At 36.5% G+C, this 18,061-nt stretch overlaps 1 protein-coding gene across 3 annotated transcripts in view; it reads right to left on the bottom strand.

Annotated features, from left to right (window-relative positions):
• Window positions 1-18,061, bottom strand: part of PLXDC2 (plexin domain containing 2) — a 455,666-nt gene that overhangs the window by 111,528 nt on the left and 326,077 nt on the right. For all 3 annotated transcript variants that reach the window (XM_047067158.1, XM_047067160.1, XM_047067159.1), the window contains one exon: window positions 14,672-14,790. In XM_047067158.1, coding sequence (XP_046923114.1) covers window positions 14,672-14,790 — 119 coding nt within the window. The remainder of the gene's footprint in view (window positions 1-14,671; window positions 14,791-18,061) is intronic.

Raw genomic sequence — 18,061 nt, 5'->3', positions numbered from 1 at the left:
TGATGAAAGTAAATAGATTTTCTGAGGATCTAACTGGTGCCGAATGCTGAAAACATCACACGTATAGGCACACTGTAAACACATTTAGTGCTGGCTTTCATTTTGGGAATAGACTCTTCCTGTACCATTTGTTTTCCTAAAATACTGTATATTACTTTTCATGGGTTTTTAAAAAAATCCTTGTTTACAAGTGGCCTTATAGATCTAAAACCTAGAGAAGGACAAGTAAGTGCACTGCTAAATATATATTTAACAATACACTGTTGATTAATAGATAGTGAAACTTGGCAAATGTTAATGGATGTTGAACTATTCTGATTGAAACTTACATGGGAAACTTTATGAATTATGATGGGTCATCTCAAGGTCACATTTCCTAAATTTAAATCTCAGTGGAACCCAAATCTGAATATGACAGCCATTTTTAATATTCACAGTTAAAAAAATTAAAACACATTGAGAATATATTAAAGAGTTACAAATGAGACAAATCCTTGGAGCCAATTTTTCTAGATTTAGAAAACAGTCACTGGAGAGATGATTACTATGTTTATTACCAGTTTTATAGAAATAAAAATGGGCATGAAACTGTCTGCAATAAATAAAGGGACAAGAAACAACAAGGGGAGGATGGATGTACCAACAAATCTTAAGGTGGCATAAGCAGACTGTGGGCCATCTGCAGGTAATTCATTCAAGAACCTGTTAGATCTGACCTTGTCTTGTAAACCATAATAACCAGTGTAGCAATGAGAAGGAAGGAGAAAAACTTGGAGAGAAGATACAATAAGGGATGCACTGCTTATTTTTGCCCATGACATCAGGGAATTGTAAAAGGGCTATTTGGTCAAAATTAACCAATTAAAAGAGGAAATTTTAAGTATCTGAAATTTATGGAATTATTTCAAGTAAATGGAAGATGACGTTTTCTCTTTATGTACTAAATCACCCCTTTCTTAAACAATGTTAAGGTATTGCCAATTTTATCTCAGTATGTCCAGTTCTTAACCAGCCTTATGAAGTATTCTGATATCTGGACAACAGAAACAAACAAAGCAAAGCCAACATTTCTGTCCCTAAAGGTTTATTCACTAAATGAAACTCCGACATACTTTATTTAGTGATTACTAAGCCATACTCAGTATCATATACGTAATTGCTTTTCTTTAAAAAAATTTTTTAATGTTTATCTATTTTTAAGAGAGAGAGAGAGAGGAGAGCGAGAGTGAGACAGAGAGAGAGAGTGGGAGAGGGGCAGAGAGAGAGGGAGACACAATCCACAGCAGGATCCAGGTTCTGAGATGTAAGTGCAGAGTCCAACACGGGGCTCAAACCCACAAACCACGATTTCATGGAATGAGCTGAAGTCAGATGCTAAACTGACTGATGCTAAACCGACTGAGCCACCCAGGCACCCCTGAAATTCCTTTTTTAGTGGACTCTATACTATTACCCAATTTTATATGCCATGTTGAGGTAGAAATGTTAATATAAGTGTCATTTGTATTTAAGATGGACACAATTAAAGACAAAAAGACAAAAAAATTAGTAAAAACATCGAAAATATTTCCAATTCAAGTTATATTTTGTATATCCTAACAAAACAAAGTCACAATTGCCAAATAGCGTTAGTACACGCCTGATCAGGATTAATTATGAGAACTTTGCTAACTTGTATTCATCACTTGCTTTCGTTCTCCAACATCTGTGACTATAATTTTCCTCTGCAAGGTGAGAACTATTTTACCAGATAATTCTGTGTAAGTGATTGTATTCCTCTTATCCCATACTCAAAGCAAAACTTGAGTTCATAAAGCTCTCAACTGGAAAATCCTATTATATTGCCATGAATATTGTATTTTTATATAAGGTTTATTTTTTAGGTCACATGTTTTGTTTCTGCAGACCTCCTTATCATAGCTTTCCCTTCTTTTTAGATTTTCTATTCCACCTCTTCAATCTTTCTTCCTTATCACCTTCTTCACCTAGGCATCTTTCATTTTGATTTTATTGTCTCCCTCTCTTCCTTTCTCTCCCTTCCTTTATATTTTGTCTCTCAAACCCTCTCCTCCCGTGCTTTATACCTGTGGTGGACTGATTGTACTAAAGGCCTACATCAATGGCCTCCTTCTTTCCAAACCCTTTGCCTTGTCACTTTTGATCCCCTCCCACTTGGACTCTGGCTCAGTAATATGACAAAGGGAGATGACAGCAAACGTGAAGCAAAAGGGAGGATTGAAAATGTATTTGTACATTTCCACCTTCTTTCTTGGCCTCCTGCCAATGTCATGAGAATGTATGCTGTTGCTCTGCTGAAAATATATGAGAGGCATATGGAGGAAAGTTCCCTTTGCAACAGAGGTCCACTTTGACCAGCTAGCTCCTAGCCAATCCACCAGCTAACAGCTGACACATGAATAAGCCCAGTTGAGATCAAGAGAGTACAAACCAGATCAGTAGCACTGCCAAGCTGATCCATAGGTATCTTGTGAGACATAAGATATGGAGTTAGGTGACTACATTTTCGGTTGATTTGTTACACAGCAATCCTAACCAATACATTTTCTATTAGAGATCTAATAGCAAATACAAACTTCTCTGGTGTTTCTACACAAAATGAAGTAGCATTCTTCCTCCTAGATTTCAGGGAATCAGATAAATATCTCTGCACTTCTAGGTACAATTAAACGTGAAAGATTGGAACGTTCCGGTAGAAAGTTCCATTTTCTACATCTTGCTTTCACTCTTCTAGATCTCTTTATTTCCTAGTTTATTCTTTTTCCTCTCGATTCCAAAAAATGAAGACCAGTGTGTCTAAGTTACCTAGATTCAGACTCATTTAACCTAAGGAAAGTCCATCTGGAACTAAAATGGGTAACCTAACAATGTAGACAGTGTTCTGTCACTGAAAACAATCCTATCATAAATTGGCCAAACCCTTTAGGAAGATAATTGTAGATCACCTGTAAAGACCCTTTCAAACCTCAATTCAATGGTTTCCCTCTATTGAATGATCTTGACCTTTCCACGCTTCAACAAGTAAACTGTTTACAAGGGTGAAAAATTGTACCTATTTGTAAGAGAACTGAGGTAGGCAGAAATCTTTGTCTGCTTCTAAGGGTAACATTTTAACTTGCTGCTGGTTTTCTAGTTATACTTATTCATGGGACAGTGACTTCTGAGGACTAGGTCAGACAAACCATCATTACCATAAATAACTCTACTATAAGTCTTAGTATAATGTGGAAATATAAAGCAGAAAATAAATTTCTGAGAATATTACATGCTATATAAAAATTCTTTTCTCCAAAAGGCATATATACTCTCCATGCTATTTGCTAAGATAGAATAAATTTGCTCAGTTACTAGATATTAACTGAATATCTTCTGTGTATTACTGTAGGCACTATAATTATAGAAAAGAACAGAACAAAGATGCTGCTCTCATAGAGCTTACATTCTAGAGGGCAGAGACTTATATTAAAAAGTGAATGTAAGAATTAAACTATGCTGAGCGGTGGTGAGTGCTAAGGAGGAAACTGAAGTGTGGCAAAGAGACTAGAAGGGCATGGGGGCTTCCTTAGGAGAAGGAGTCACAGAGAGGTTCTGTGATGAGATGATTTTTCTGTAGTAATGAGCCTGCCATGTGGATATTTGAAGAAAATTCTGAGTGTACAGGAACCAGTACAGGCAAAGGCTTTGACTAAATTGTTTTTGGTGACTTTCAGAATTAAAAGGTTATCACTGGAGCGTGAGGAGTAGATAAGATAGTTAAAGGAGATGAGAGGAGGTGGGGGCATGTCAAAGGGAGCACCCATTCCCTGCAAGCCATGGCAATGACTCAGAATTTTATTTCATGTTATACAGTGATGGTTTAGAGAGTTTTGAACAGAGGAAAGCTGTTCTTTTACATCTGAAAAAGATCATACTGTGATCTGTTGTGTGGTCAAGACTGCAAGAGGCAAGGGGAGACAGAAAAACTAGTTAGGAAGGTATCACGATTGTCAGGATAAGAGATGGGTGGCATGGACTACACTGGAGTGATATGTGTAGGAGGTAGAAGTGATGGAAAGATGGATTCCAGATGAATTGTGAAGCCACTGCCATCAAGACACGCCATGGGTGTGAGGAGAGTGGGAGAAATAGGAGAGTCAATGACATCGCCACGGCCTTTGGTCTGAATAGCAGGAAGAAGGGGGAGTTGAGTATTTCATTGGGGCCGCCATTTTGTCCACCCGCAGGGAGGTTTTCACACCGCAGGCCGTAAGGAGTTGTCTGCCTGTGCAGATGGCCGCCTGTGCAGCACTGAAGAAAAGTACTGGAATGTGCCGAGATGGACAAAATGAGAAGAGGAAAGTTTGGAAAAGGACAATTTTATGGCCATTCCACTGGCCTCAAGTGCTTTTCTTTAAAATTTTATGGAGTTCATGAATAAAAGCACAGATTTTCTGAAACTATGGTCTTTTATCCTAATTAAATATTAAAGTGAAAATGTACGAGAAGCTTTTAATTCCCTACATTTTCTTAGAAGGCACCCAAGTCTTTTATGAAACAATTACATATCAGGTTTTTAAAAAACTACTTTTGGCAATTGAATTAAATGCTTAATAGTGTAAAAGATTAATGAGGAAAAGATGAACAATTCTAGGCTTTCTCACAGATTCCTTTCAGAAATAGTCTGGCTCTTTCCACCTGATATTGTCATATCCTTTTTACCTCACTTTCTTGGACTGTAATCTTTTTATTTCAAGACATCAAAGGCATGGGGCTGTTCTCCGAAAGGATTGTTCATCCTCTCACTTACTGCAGCCAAAGGAATTGGGCTGCGTCAGCTCTCTGTGAGCAAGTCAGACCAGTCTGCAGGTTTCCATATTAGTATTTAATTAGAGACCGTTAAGATGAATCGGGAGTACTGTTAAAAGCCACATTTAACTGGAACTACTTTGCAACAAAGCAATTGTATGTGGCGTGTGTGTGTGTGTGTTTATGTATAAATAAGCCATCTAGAATTATAGCTGATATTACACAGAATTAGTTCAAGAAAGGGTCTGTCATATTGTCACAATCATCTATTCCACAGACGACTCTTAATGCACAAGGATATGAAGTCAGAGAAGCCATGGCCAATAAGGATGTCCAACTATGAGAACTCTAAAAACTTTGCTGTATGGGAAGCTATTTTTTTTTTATCCATTCTACAAATTTATAGTCATTCTCAAAATATTTCCAAAGTTAGTTTCTGGGGTTTTCAGGAAGCCATCCTGAAACAGTACCAATTGTAAACTATAGATGCTTTAAGAAAAAAAAAAAAAAAAGAAATGTAGCTTCATTATTTTCAAGTGCCTATGATAGCTGCCTTTTTATGACTGAAGCAAAGCTAAATTTTCACTTGGCCTCTGTATGATTTGTACTGAATCATAAATTTTTGAGAATGAGTTTCACAATTACATTCATTCCACAGGATAGTTATAGGAAAGGAACATTAGCACCAGCTAAAATATGCTTCCATTTCAGCTTACACAAGCATTTCTACATTCTTTTCTTTAGGTGTTTGATTTTTGTTCCACTTTTACAGGACACCAATGGGTTTATTATTTAAGTAAGTATAAATTTTTCTACAAGTGAAATAGTGAAGCAATATGAAGTACAGACACAGAAAAGATTTGCAGTCGGCAGACAAAATTAAGGCAGAAAAAAATATCAGGGGCGGGTAAAGGTAGAGCAGAGCACCCTGGTCCTTCAAGGAAGGTTCAGAGGCAAAAGCGGCTCTGTTCCATGCTGTGCTATCATTCTGCAGGACACAGAGGCATAAATGCGACACATACAATGTGAGCTTTTCTGTCTGCCTCTAAAGCAGTTAGGGAGATAACAGCATGCTGTTTGAGTCAGAGGTAATGGAACTTTATTTTCCTCTCTCTTCTGCACTGCAAACCTTGCCAAAACATTCATTTGTTTCCATTATGGACTCAGCTATCTATCTAATAGGCAGCATAGCATCTCAGCAAGGGCCTGATTGTTAAGTGTGGTGTTCCAAAGTATGAATCACATGCCTATCACTGGAGAAGAATTACTCTAAACTCATTTTTTTCACTTGCTAATCAGCCACATGGTGTCTAGTAGCTTAATATATATACATTAAAAAAAAAATCCAAAGCTTACTAGTTTACCCGTTCTCACCTGCATTCAACCTTCAGCTTCCTACCTCATCATCCTTAAATATCAGATCTGGCTTCTGTGTTACTCGCAGTAGGGTATCCAATTATAAAAAGCCATACTTTCTTTTATTACTATCAAAACAACACGAAGTCCTGAGTATTAGTGCTTAGTTGTCTGAAAACTGCATTTGAATAGAAAGGCTTTCCATTAAAGTTGACAATATAAAAATCCATTTGCTTTCCTGAATATTGTTAGCATTTTGCACAATTATTTTAATCCTGTTTTAGCTTACAGTTACTGAACTCTTTCCATATGCCAGGTATTGAGAGATGAAGTTGATGGCATGAAAACAAAGGAAAGTCATACGCTAAAGATACATTCTTAACATCCCTCCATTCCCCATCTCCACTATCACACCCTATAGAAAATCTGGAAGGAGACAGCATAAGATAGTTCCTATATTAAAATAGGGGTTTCAGACTTAATCTCTACATAAACTAACACCAGCCTAGGGTAAGAAAGAAGAAATTGCTGTGGGAAGGAACTGGAGGGAACATACCCTGAGTACATTTCCCAGCCAATTGTTGCTGTGTGGAAATGTAGGGCAAATGAGCTAGGGTTTCCAATTTCTCAAGGGGTGATACAAATCTATATTTTTATTTAAAATCCTCTGATATCTAAATGTTAACAACATATCCGTTTTACACACACACACACACACACACACACACACACACACCCCGCTGTGACCTGTGATTTAAAGACTGCCCCTTACTGAACTGACAAGTAGAATTGGAGCTTCCTATAAAATAAGACAATGAGGCAGATGCCTGCCTGTAGAAGGCTGTGAGACTGGGCTCAAGACAATAAGACTATAGTGAGGCCTTTATCTGGGACTACAGCTAGACAAGGGAGCTTGCATACACATGGCCTGGCAATCAAACACTAGGGGAAAAGGGTGGGGATTGGGAAACTCCTTGGGTTTGGAAAGACATGTAGGTTGCACAGACCTCTTACCTCAGGGAGGGACAAGAGAGTTCTTTGGTCTTGAAGCACCGAGCAGGGAGTCGGGCTGATATGGGCAAGATCAACATCTCAGTGACATCTCAGGGGTGGAAAGGAAGAAGGACTTTGAAGAGAAAGCACACCCAGAAAGATCAAATATGTTGCCCAAGGACAATACAACAGCTAGGGGCAGGGCCGGCATTAGAACAAGTTTCTGTTTCTAAAATTACTTCCTCTAGATAGATCCTTCTACCTTGCTACTTGATTGATTGATTGATTGATTCTTACCCACAGCATTTGTTATAGAAACATTATAAAGGGAAAGCGGGTCAGTCTGTCATCTTCTCACACTGTGAAAAGTAAAAAGAAACTAAAACATCAGGAGGTTTTATGTGTGATATAACTAAACCATAAAATACATCCACAAATGCAAATGAGGTAGATCCTAAATAAAGGCATGTTGATACAATTTTACATTTCATGTATTTAAAATACAGGATAATGCTATAATGTAAAATCATCTGTGTCTCCATTTTTTCGTATTATTTCTTGAGAGTTATAATCAGCATTTTATGTCACCTGGGTTTTCTTAATCTCATATCATAAATTTATTAAATAGATTGTATTTAAATAAAAAAACGTAAGTATATGAATATATAATGTGCATGTATAGATGTCATACATATATGTATGTGTATATATATACACACACATATATATTTTTCTACAGGGAGAACTATAAAGTTTTTTGGATGCAATATATTATATAAACACATGTCCAACATTCTCACACACAGAGCAATAGTCATAAAGGCAAATTACTTCTTATCAAAGGTAAATGTTTCACTGCTCAGTTCTTATGGCTTTCTCTTACTCTCTTGAATTATTTTTTTCCATAAATTCCACAAGCTCAGCAATTGTTCATCTTTTAATACTTTCGGGATGATTATCATGAATGAAGAAGCATTACAGTTCAAATAAGAGAAAGAGTCTTGAAGGAAATTTTAAAAGTGCATTAAGGGTGCCATTTAAACCTATACCAAATAGGCAATGCTGATTTATTAGCTATGCCTTCTTCCATGGAAACAGTGGATGTTACACTAAGGTACATTAAGTTTAAATACTTAAATGGCGAAACAGATTAGAAAGTGATTTTACTTAATAAACAATAGAGTTCTTCTATACTGACCTCCTCTAAAATTTGCTGAGGAGATAGTAAGGTATTGAACCAAGAACATGGATAGAATAGGTGGACGTGTAAGTAGGGTATGCATTCTCTGTGATTTCCCCACCACCTTATAGAAGGATTATATGACTTTCTTTTTAATTGTGTTGTCTGAAATTGATGACTACCCTCTCCCTCTCATGAGCTAAATAACTGAATTTGCAAAAGACACAGGAAGAACCATGTCCTTCCCTAGTCTGTATCTAAAATAACAACAAATTCAAAATACAATAGGAGAAATAATGTAATAAATTCAAAATACAAAAGAGAAACACAAGTCAAAGGAAATGCAACTTCTAAATTTTGATGATATACTAGGAAGGAGAGCATCAGGACTGTAAGATATCTGATTTTAAATCCCTAATGTTTTTGGAACGAAATCTTCTTTATGAATAGGTAAGTTCCTTGGTACATTATCCATAATCCCAGATTTTAGGTCTACATCTACTATAATGAAACAAACAACAATCACTATTCAATAGTAACTAAAATAACATAAAGGGGAGCCTGGGTGGCTCAGTCAGTTAAGCGTCCGACTCTAGACTCCGGCTCAGGTCGTGATCTCATGGTTCATGAGATGCAGCCGTGTGTCAGGCTGTATGCTGACATGACAGAGCCTGCTTGGGATTCTCTCTATCCCTTTCTCTGCCCTTCTTCCACTCATGTGCACACGCTCTGTTTATTTTGTTTATTTTATGAATAAATAAACATTTAAAAATATAAAAATAACATGAAGAATATGGATTCTAGGTCACAGCTGGTTATTGACAGAATAGGAAATAGGAATGTGATTTTCCAAATTCTATTTGTCTAAGAAAGGGTGCATGTTTTATTTTTATTATTTTTTACCTAGGTGCAACCTCTTTTCGTTAAAAAAAATTAACAAAATAAATAGGATAATGCTATGGAAAGGTGAACCATTCTTACCTGTGCTCTCAAGGGGGCAGAGCTACAGTATAATACTGACCAGCCAGGAAAGATCATAGAGAATATCAAAGTGAGTGAAGCGGTTCAGGCATTTCTTGAAAAGGAAGTTTGGAGGGAGGCAGTAGGGGTCAGTGATTAGGAATACAGGTTCTGGAGTCATATCCAGATGACTTTGGATAAATCTTTGTTTCACAATTTTGGGACAGTTATTGAATGTCTCTGGGTGTTTTAGGTTCCCTTTCTATAAATGATAAAAGCAACTACCTCTTGTTTTTTGTGAGAATTGTATGAGATAAATGGTAAACACTTAGGTCTCTGCTTGGCATATATGAAGAGCTCAATAAATGTTAGATTTTATCAAATTAGGGGATTGTTATTAAAAGTGAATGGGATTTCTGGTTATGGCAGACAAACTGGTAAGAGACCATTTCTCCTACTGAGATCAAGCAGGAAAGATAAATAACATATGGAAAGCACCCGTTGAAGGCATCAGGTGGCCATCAAAGAGCAAAGACTTGAAAAGTCAAGATTCCAGAGAGAGGAAATCACAGAAGTGAATGCAATACCACTTTCCTGTCAAGGCATTTGGTAATTTACAAGCAAGATTTAGACATTGAGAAACTGAACAAAACTTCAGACGAACCGTGAGATCATGACCTGAGCCGAAGTCGGAGGCTCAACTGACTGAGCCACCCAGGCGCCCCCGAAGGACTATTCTCTAAAAGTAAGTGCTAACCCAAAATTTAGCAGTCTTTACAAGAACTAATGCTCAACTTTGAAAGAGCTTAGCCCTGACAGTATTAAAGTAATCTGTTTGGTATAAAGGAGGGCACTTATGTTGAACACTGCATATTATATGTATGTGATGAATCACTAAATTCTATTCTTGAAATAAATATTACATTGTATGTTAATTAACTAGAATTAAATAAAAATTTGGAAAAATTAATAATGTTTGCCAATTAAAAAAAAGTAATCTGTTCCATCCTACCTGTCAAAAAAAAATGTAAACCCTCTCTGGAGGAAGAAAACAACGTCCACAACCTCCATCTATTCCTTTAGTAGTTTGTAAACAATGCCCAACATTCAATCAAAAATTATCTAGCATAAAAGGAGACACAGCCGAATAGACACAAAAGAAGACATCCAGATGGCTGACAGACACATGAAAAAATGCTCAACATCACTCATCATGATGGAACTACAAATCAAAACCACAATGAGATACCACCTCACACCTGTCAGAATGGCTAACATTAACAACTCAGGCAACAACAGATGTTGGCAAGGATACAGGGAAAGAAGATCTCTTTTGCACTGCTGGTGGGAACGCAAGCTGGTGCAGCCACTCTGGAAAACAGTATGGAGGTTCTTCAGAAAGTTAAAAATACAACTACCCTATGACCCAGCAATTGCACTACTAGGTATTTATCCAAGGGATACAGGTGTGCGATTTCAAACATTGGGGAACATGCACCCCAATGTTTATAGCAGCACTATCGACAATGGCCAAAGTATGGAAAGAGCCCAGATATCCACTGAAGGATGAATGGATAAAGATGAAAAGGTACACACATACAATGGAGTATTGCTCAGCAATCAAAAAGAATGAAATCTTGCTATTTGCAACTACGTGGATGGAACTAGAGGGTATAAAATGCTAAGTGAAATTAGAGAAAGACAAATATCATATGACATCACTCAGGTGTATGAGGAATTTAAGATACAAAACAGATGAACATAAGGAAGGGGAAACAAAAATAATATAAAAACAGGGAGGGGGACAAAACATAAAAGACTCTTAAATATAGAGAACAAACAAAAGGTTGCTGGAGGGATTGTGGGAGGGGGGATGGGCTAAATGGGTAAGGGGCAGGAATCGTGGTTGTACTATATGCTAATTAACTTGGATGTAAATTAAAAATAAATAAATTAATTAACACAAAAAAAGCCGTGACCAATGAATGAAAATCTAGAGGAAAAGAAAAAAAAATACATCTGATAGAAAGAGACCCAGAGGCAATCTAGATATTAGTTATCAGCCATGAACTTTAAAGGAACTGTTATTAATATATTAAGTCAGTAGATGAGAAGATGGTTAATTTTATCAGGTAATTAAATCTATGCACAAGAAACAAATGGATACTGTGAAATTGGAAAATGCATTCATAAAGGGAACAGTTGGTAATCTGACAGGAAATTAAGAAAAAGACAGTATGTTTTTTGTGATTTGGCTTCATCCTAAGTAAACTATTTCTTTGAAGTTAACTACAATCAACAGCTGCGTAACAATAACTTAAAACAGAATTTTAAATCTTTGGTTCCAGAATACAGAGTGACAATCAGGAGAGATAGCTTACTTCTTTAAATGAATCCATGCTGCCATGACTTCTCTCACTAGTATGGCTAAGAGAACATTGGGACTGTGGTGAAGGACCATCAAATGCCACAAGCAAATCTGTGTTCACTCTTATTTTAAACATCAGTAGTACTTCCCTATCTCAATCATATTACAAGCAAGATTAGTATAAGTGCAAATATATGTTCTCATTTATTGACCATTATTGATCTGGTTTGCACATGAAAAATTATGCTGTTGGAAAAATGACCATACATGGGACATGAGAGTTGAAAGACATCTGAATGGTTAGGATGGGCAGTTGATACATTAACAATTAACACAGGAAACATCATTAGCTACTGACATAAATCACTTGATGGAAATAAAGAGGAAATTTGCGTCAGTAAGTTTACTTGATGCATTACTAATTTTACTCTACGATTTAAACAAGTCCTCTATTGGTAGTTTCTGCATAAATCAGATTTTTTTCTTCTCATTCACACAAAATGAAATGAAATGAATAACATAAAATAAAATAAAACAAAGTTGGCTTAGCCAGTTAGTAGCAACTATTACAGAAAGAATTGTGTTTTACTTCCCTATCTATAATGTTGATTCTGCAAGTTTAAGCTGGACAGGAACACAAAATTATACTCTTATTATGTCTTTACAATTTTGTTAGCTCTACACCTTAACTCAGAATACTTCTAACTTTGTGAGATTGTGATTGTGTCATCTGTTGGAGTCAGAAAAAAAGATCCTTAAACACCAAACATTAACCAATATTTTTAAAAAACAAATGAGAAATAGACTTGTGAATTGCTATGCATAATGTCCTTGAGAAAGAAAAAAAATGTGGAGGTATTTTGAGATTACCAAATTAGAGCCTTTAGTCCTGAATTTGTCCTTAACTAGTTCTGTGCCCACAAGCATGCCATTTAACCTTTCCAACTCAGTCTGCTTAGCTATAAAATAAAGATAATTGTGTATGATCTAATTCCATAATTAAGCCACACACATTTATTATTACTTTCATGTGCCAGTGCCTTTATGAATATTGAGAATATAGGACATTGTTGAAGAATTGAAAACTATACTATATGTGAAAGCATTTTGTCAAGGGTAATACATTATGCAAACAGCTATTTTATGCTATTGTGATTGTAAATGTTTTTCTAGAAGTGTCAGGAGCATCTAGCTTTCCCTCAAATGCAAGGGAACCCTTACTGTGGCAAATTTTACAAATAGAAATTTGCATCAACAAAATGAAATTCATGGCAATTATCAGAAAAAAAAAGGTAGAATATGAAATAGAAAACTGCTTTCTAACCAGGACAGAGAAAGGGCAAGGCAAATAATAAAGTAATGACTTCTTTAGAACTCTGAGTTCAGAAGGACTAATGTTCAGTAGGATAATAGTCTGGGAATACAAAGAAAGTGTTAAAATTGCCTACTGGTATAATGTTACCCATGACAAAACAGGAAAACCATAGTGGAAAATTCTTCTTTGGTTAAAATAAAGAAAATAAAAAAATATTTTAAAAATACCAAACCCCCTACAAAGAAGGAATAGGGAAAATGAACTGCTACTCTGCTAGGTGAGACACCCATGGAGAAAATGTAAATAAAGATGACAATTTTGATAATAAAGACTAGAGACAGAGACCACAGTACAAACACAAACCTCTGCTTCAAAAATGCCTACAGTTATTGAGATTTAAGACCCTAGACTTACGGACTCTGCATCTTTCCAGAAAACTTCCCACCATTGGTTAGAATAGTTGAAAACTAACATTCCATAATGTCACTATGCAGTTCCAGGATTACACTAGATTACACTATAGATACACCATATATATATAATATATATATTCATATTATATATGAATGATAGACTATGATATCAAAACATAGCTCTGGATAAAGAAGCACCAAGCAGACCAGATCCTATATTATATTCCACATGGAAGAATTCTTCAAAGGAGTGGAAATATTTAAAACGATTATAAGATTTTCAAAGGTTGACTTATGTCATTAAAATATAACTGTCCCTCACTTTATAGAAAAGATGCATTTCAGAAGACTTAACCAAAGTGAATAATTTTTAAATAGCCAGGGATTCATTTGCCAAGAAAAAAATAACTCTTCACATAAGATACTGAGTCTATGTTATTATAAATATCCATTAACCCATGGACTAATAATTGTCCATCATCAATTCACATTGTCAAAATTCCTCTCACGCCTAGTGACTACCTAAAATATCGCACAACTGTTCCTGGAATTTTCTTCTTGTATTCTTTGTTTTCTTCCCTAAAAGTTTAGGATGTCTATTAGTCCTTAATTATACTGTCAACAGAGTTCTTAAACTTAACATACTATAATTCTAATTTAGACATTCTGTAAATTTAAGGCTATAATTTAATACATTTCCATTCTTTACTTTGTTAATTTGGTAAAATGAAGCAAACCATAAGTTTGAGTTCCATTATTCTTTCTGTCACTTAGACCTCTAATTAATTTTTCCTCTCAGGGTGAAATAAATACTGGCCAAAGGAATTATGGGTCCTGATTGCTTTCAGTACTGGGGCATTGAGCCACACAAGCTTTCGTATATACTAATACTTTTGGAATTAGAACCAAAATATGTCACAGAAATAGACAAAGGAAAAACAAACAAACAAATAAATATAAATAATCAGATTTAGATGAGAAATCCTTCCAAGTTGGAAATATTTTTTTCTTAGAGATATTTCATTATAATACCACTAGGATATAATTGTTTCATAATTTTGTGCAACTCATTGATCATAATGTCAGGATATAAAATAAAACCCAAAGAATTAACAATCAGTGCCACCTAGTATATTAAAAAATTTTTTGTATGAAGCAAAACAAACCAACACATGAGAAAATGATTTGAGGTTCATGACTGTAAAATGTCCCTTTCTTAACACTTGGAGAAAAAGATAGAGGTCAAGATCAAGGGGAAAGGAAATCATCAATATATTACTTACTTCTTTATATCCAAAGATGATGCGTCCATCCATGAGGAGGGTTGCCTGGAATGTGAAGCTTCCCAGGTTGTAGTTATCCTGGAGATGTACGTGGTCCCACTGGACAACAAGTGCTGTGCCTATCAACCCCATCAAAACAGAAGAAACACATTGATAAAAATATACCAATGAATTCGGGTGAGAGACTTCACAAAACCATGCATATAGTCTTCAAATCTAGTAGTTGTGCTACTTGAATGTTATACGGTTAATTGGAATTCTTTATTGAAATTGTATTTGAGATATTTTTAAACAATTGAGTATTCTCTAAATATTTAGTAAAATCTAATCTCATACCGAGGTTAATATTGAGCCCAGTATGAGGGAATTTTGCCTTAGGAAGTCCATTCATGTTAATCGGTACTGTCTGCTTAAATTTCTATGAGCCACTTTCAAAATGCAGCCCAAGTGGATTGAATGCACTTCAAATATATTTGACAAATGCTAGGAAAAAAACCAAACACATTCAGGAAAGCTAGAATCACTTGTAAGAGACCTGAAAATGTCTCTTCCATACTTAGAATTATACTCTTCCATGCTGAAAAAAATTCCAACACTAATGGGAATTTTCTTCTCTGGTTCACAATGCCTGTATTTCTTTCTTTGTTGTACTGCTTCAAAGAGGCTGCAAGGTAGCTTAAAGGGCCCTAGGCAAAGATTTCTGAAGTCCCCTTCAAGTTCAAGTACACTGGGATAAATGAGTCTTCAGTGGTATGTATCATATTCTGATGAGTCAATCTGCCAGTATTTGCCATAAAACTATTAACACGAAATATAAACTGAAACAGTTTAATAGCCACCAATGAGAATTCGTAGTTTTGTTTTAATGGACATTGTGTCTTTTCTTTTCTTTCTTTTTTCTTTCTTTCTTTTTTTTTCTAAAAGAAAACAAATGAGGAGCGAAGGCTTTTGCTTAGCTCTAAGTATTGGATTTTTTGTTTGGTTAAAAAATAGTCCTGTTTACATTCTGTGAAAAAATGTTTTACAGAAAATGAAATTCACAGAACCAAAAGAGATAAGCTTATCTCCCAGGTCAGTAAACATGTGATTAAAAAGGAAAAAAGAAAAACCAAGATCATACGACAGAGAGCTTGTGGGTTAGTGAAGATGGCAGAAGTGCTAGCAGAGTGCTAGTGCCCGGGAGCGTCCTGGTGTGTAAAGCTCCGTACCTCTTCCCACAAACCTTGCCCTGTGCACTTCATCCATCTGACTGCTCGTGAGTTAATTCCTGTACCTGATGACTGATGTAAAACAGAATACTGTCTTCACTGTGTTTTTGAGTTCAACTTACTGCTGAAAGCTTTTAACCATGATGGGGACATAGTAGGCTTCTGAATTTCCCTCCTCCCTTGGAACACACCTAATGTGTAGCTACACACAGAACAGTTTCCTGTGGGAGAAATCGAAAGCTGAATAACTGCTTTAATTTGGGCAACGGAGAAAATACCCACATTGAAACTGCATGCATCTGGGTTCTGTGATCCTCTCCGGAGCCCAAAAGAGCCAGTGGGCACTTTCTCCACTTTCTCCCTTTTGCTCACTCTGACAACAAAACTAGGTCACCAACATCCTTCTGGAAAAGAGCTTGCACACATGTCAGGCACCCAGCTTTTATGGCTGCAGCCTGAGAGCCAGGCTCCCAGATCACCTAGTTCTTACGCACAACTGGATTTGCACTGCAAGTCCCAAGGATGGTTGCAAACAAAGAAGCAACAGGTGTGCCCTTGGGTACTTGCCATGGCTATCCTCCCCCTCCCCCACCTAACCCAGGGCTTAGCAGAGAGAGTAGTCAAAATGCCCATCTCCTAGTCTTTCCCTGGAAGGGGTGTGACTACCTACTTTATAAGCTGTAGCATGACTGTCCAGCTTCTACTTAGTTCATCTAGGTGCTGACTGTTATCCTCCCATGGCCAAAGAGAGCCAATTAGCACTTCCCCCACCATCTCCCTCCAGATAACTCCAACAATCAAACAAAGTTGCCAGTATCTATCTTGAAAGAAATGGTCCATATATCTAGTGTCCCCACTTTTACAGCTGTCATCCAGGATTTAGGCACCCAAATCACCTTGCTCTGATAGCCAATGAGGCTTATATTTACAAGACCTAGAAGATGATGGCAAATACACAGTTTCTAAATGGGTGAAGGAGCACCCCCTTATGGCTATATATATCCCAGCTTGGTGCAGAAAGACCAGGAAAATATGCCTATCTAAGTTTCTCCCCAGAAGTAGTTTGCATACGTTCTTAGCTCCTGCCTGAGGGTCTGACCACAGATAAACCCTGCATGTAGGTGTTGACTGTGATCCTGCCCGCTGAAACACTGATGGCTTCTTGGCACATTCTCGACTACTGGGAACCACCAAGAACAAAAACAGTATCAGGGACAATCACAGAGGTTTGAGAGATAATCAGGAGCTTGGGCGGGACTGACTGATGTGCTTTGTGTCCTGCATAAGCCACTTTGACAAGATTCAAGGAGTCTGCTATTTTATCTAATGTGCAGAAACTAACACGGCCAAGAAAAATGAAAAAAAAAAAGTAGGGAAATATGTTCCAATCAAAAGAGCAAGATAAATTTCCCAAAACCAATCTTAATGAAACAGCAGTAAGTTAATTTACCCAAATGAATTCAAAGTAGCAGTCATAAAGATGCTCACTGAGGTTACAAAAGCAATACAGGAACAAAGTGAGAATTTCAACAAAGATATAGAAAACATTAAAAAGTACTCAACAGAAATCAAAGAGATAAAGAATACAATAACTAAAATGAAAATTTTAGAAGAGTGGTTCAACAACAGAGTAGGTCAAGTGGAAGAAAGGATTAATGCACTCGAAGACAGGGAATTGGAAATCATCCAGTTAGAGAAGCAAGAAGAAAAAAGAAGGAAAGAGTAAATATGGCTTAAGAAATGTATGGGACACAATCAAACAGACCCATGTTCATATTATAAGAATCCTAGAAGGACAAGAGAGAAAGAAAGGGAAAGAAAGCTTGTTCAAAAAAATAATGGCTGAAAACCTCTCTAATCTGGAGAAATAAACAGACATTCAGATCCAGGAAGACCCAAAACCAAAATAAGATGAATCAAAGGAGACTCCTAAATAGCCATTTTTCTAAAGATGATATACAAACGTCCAACAGGATATAAAAGGGTGCTTGACACCAGGCATGACGGAAATACTAGTCAAAAGCACAATGAGATATCACCTCACACCTGTTGCGATCAAAAAGACAAGAGATAACAAATGCTGGAGATGGTGTGGAGAACAGGAAAACCATGTAGTCTGTTTGAAATGTAAACTGGCACAGCCACTATGGAAAACAGTATAAAGTTTCTTTAAGAAACTAAA

The sequence above is a fragment of the Lynx rufus genome, unplaced genomic scaffold (assembly GCF_022079265.1).
Source record: "Lynx rufus isolate CCGP_SWC_20201006 ecotype Redwood Valley unplaced genomic scaffold, mLynRuf1.p SCAF_7, whole genome shotgun sequence".
Taxonomy (NCBI): Eukaryota; Metazoa; Chordata; class Mammalia; order Carnivora; family Felidae; genus Lynx; species Lynx rufus.
This window is presented reverse-complemented; position numbering and strand designations above follow the sequence as displayed.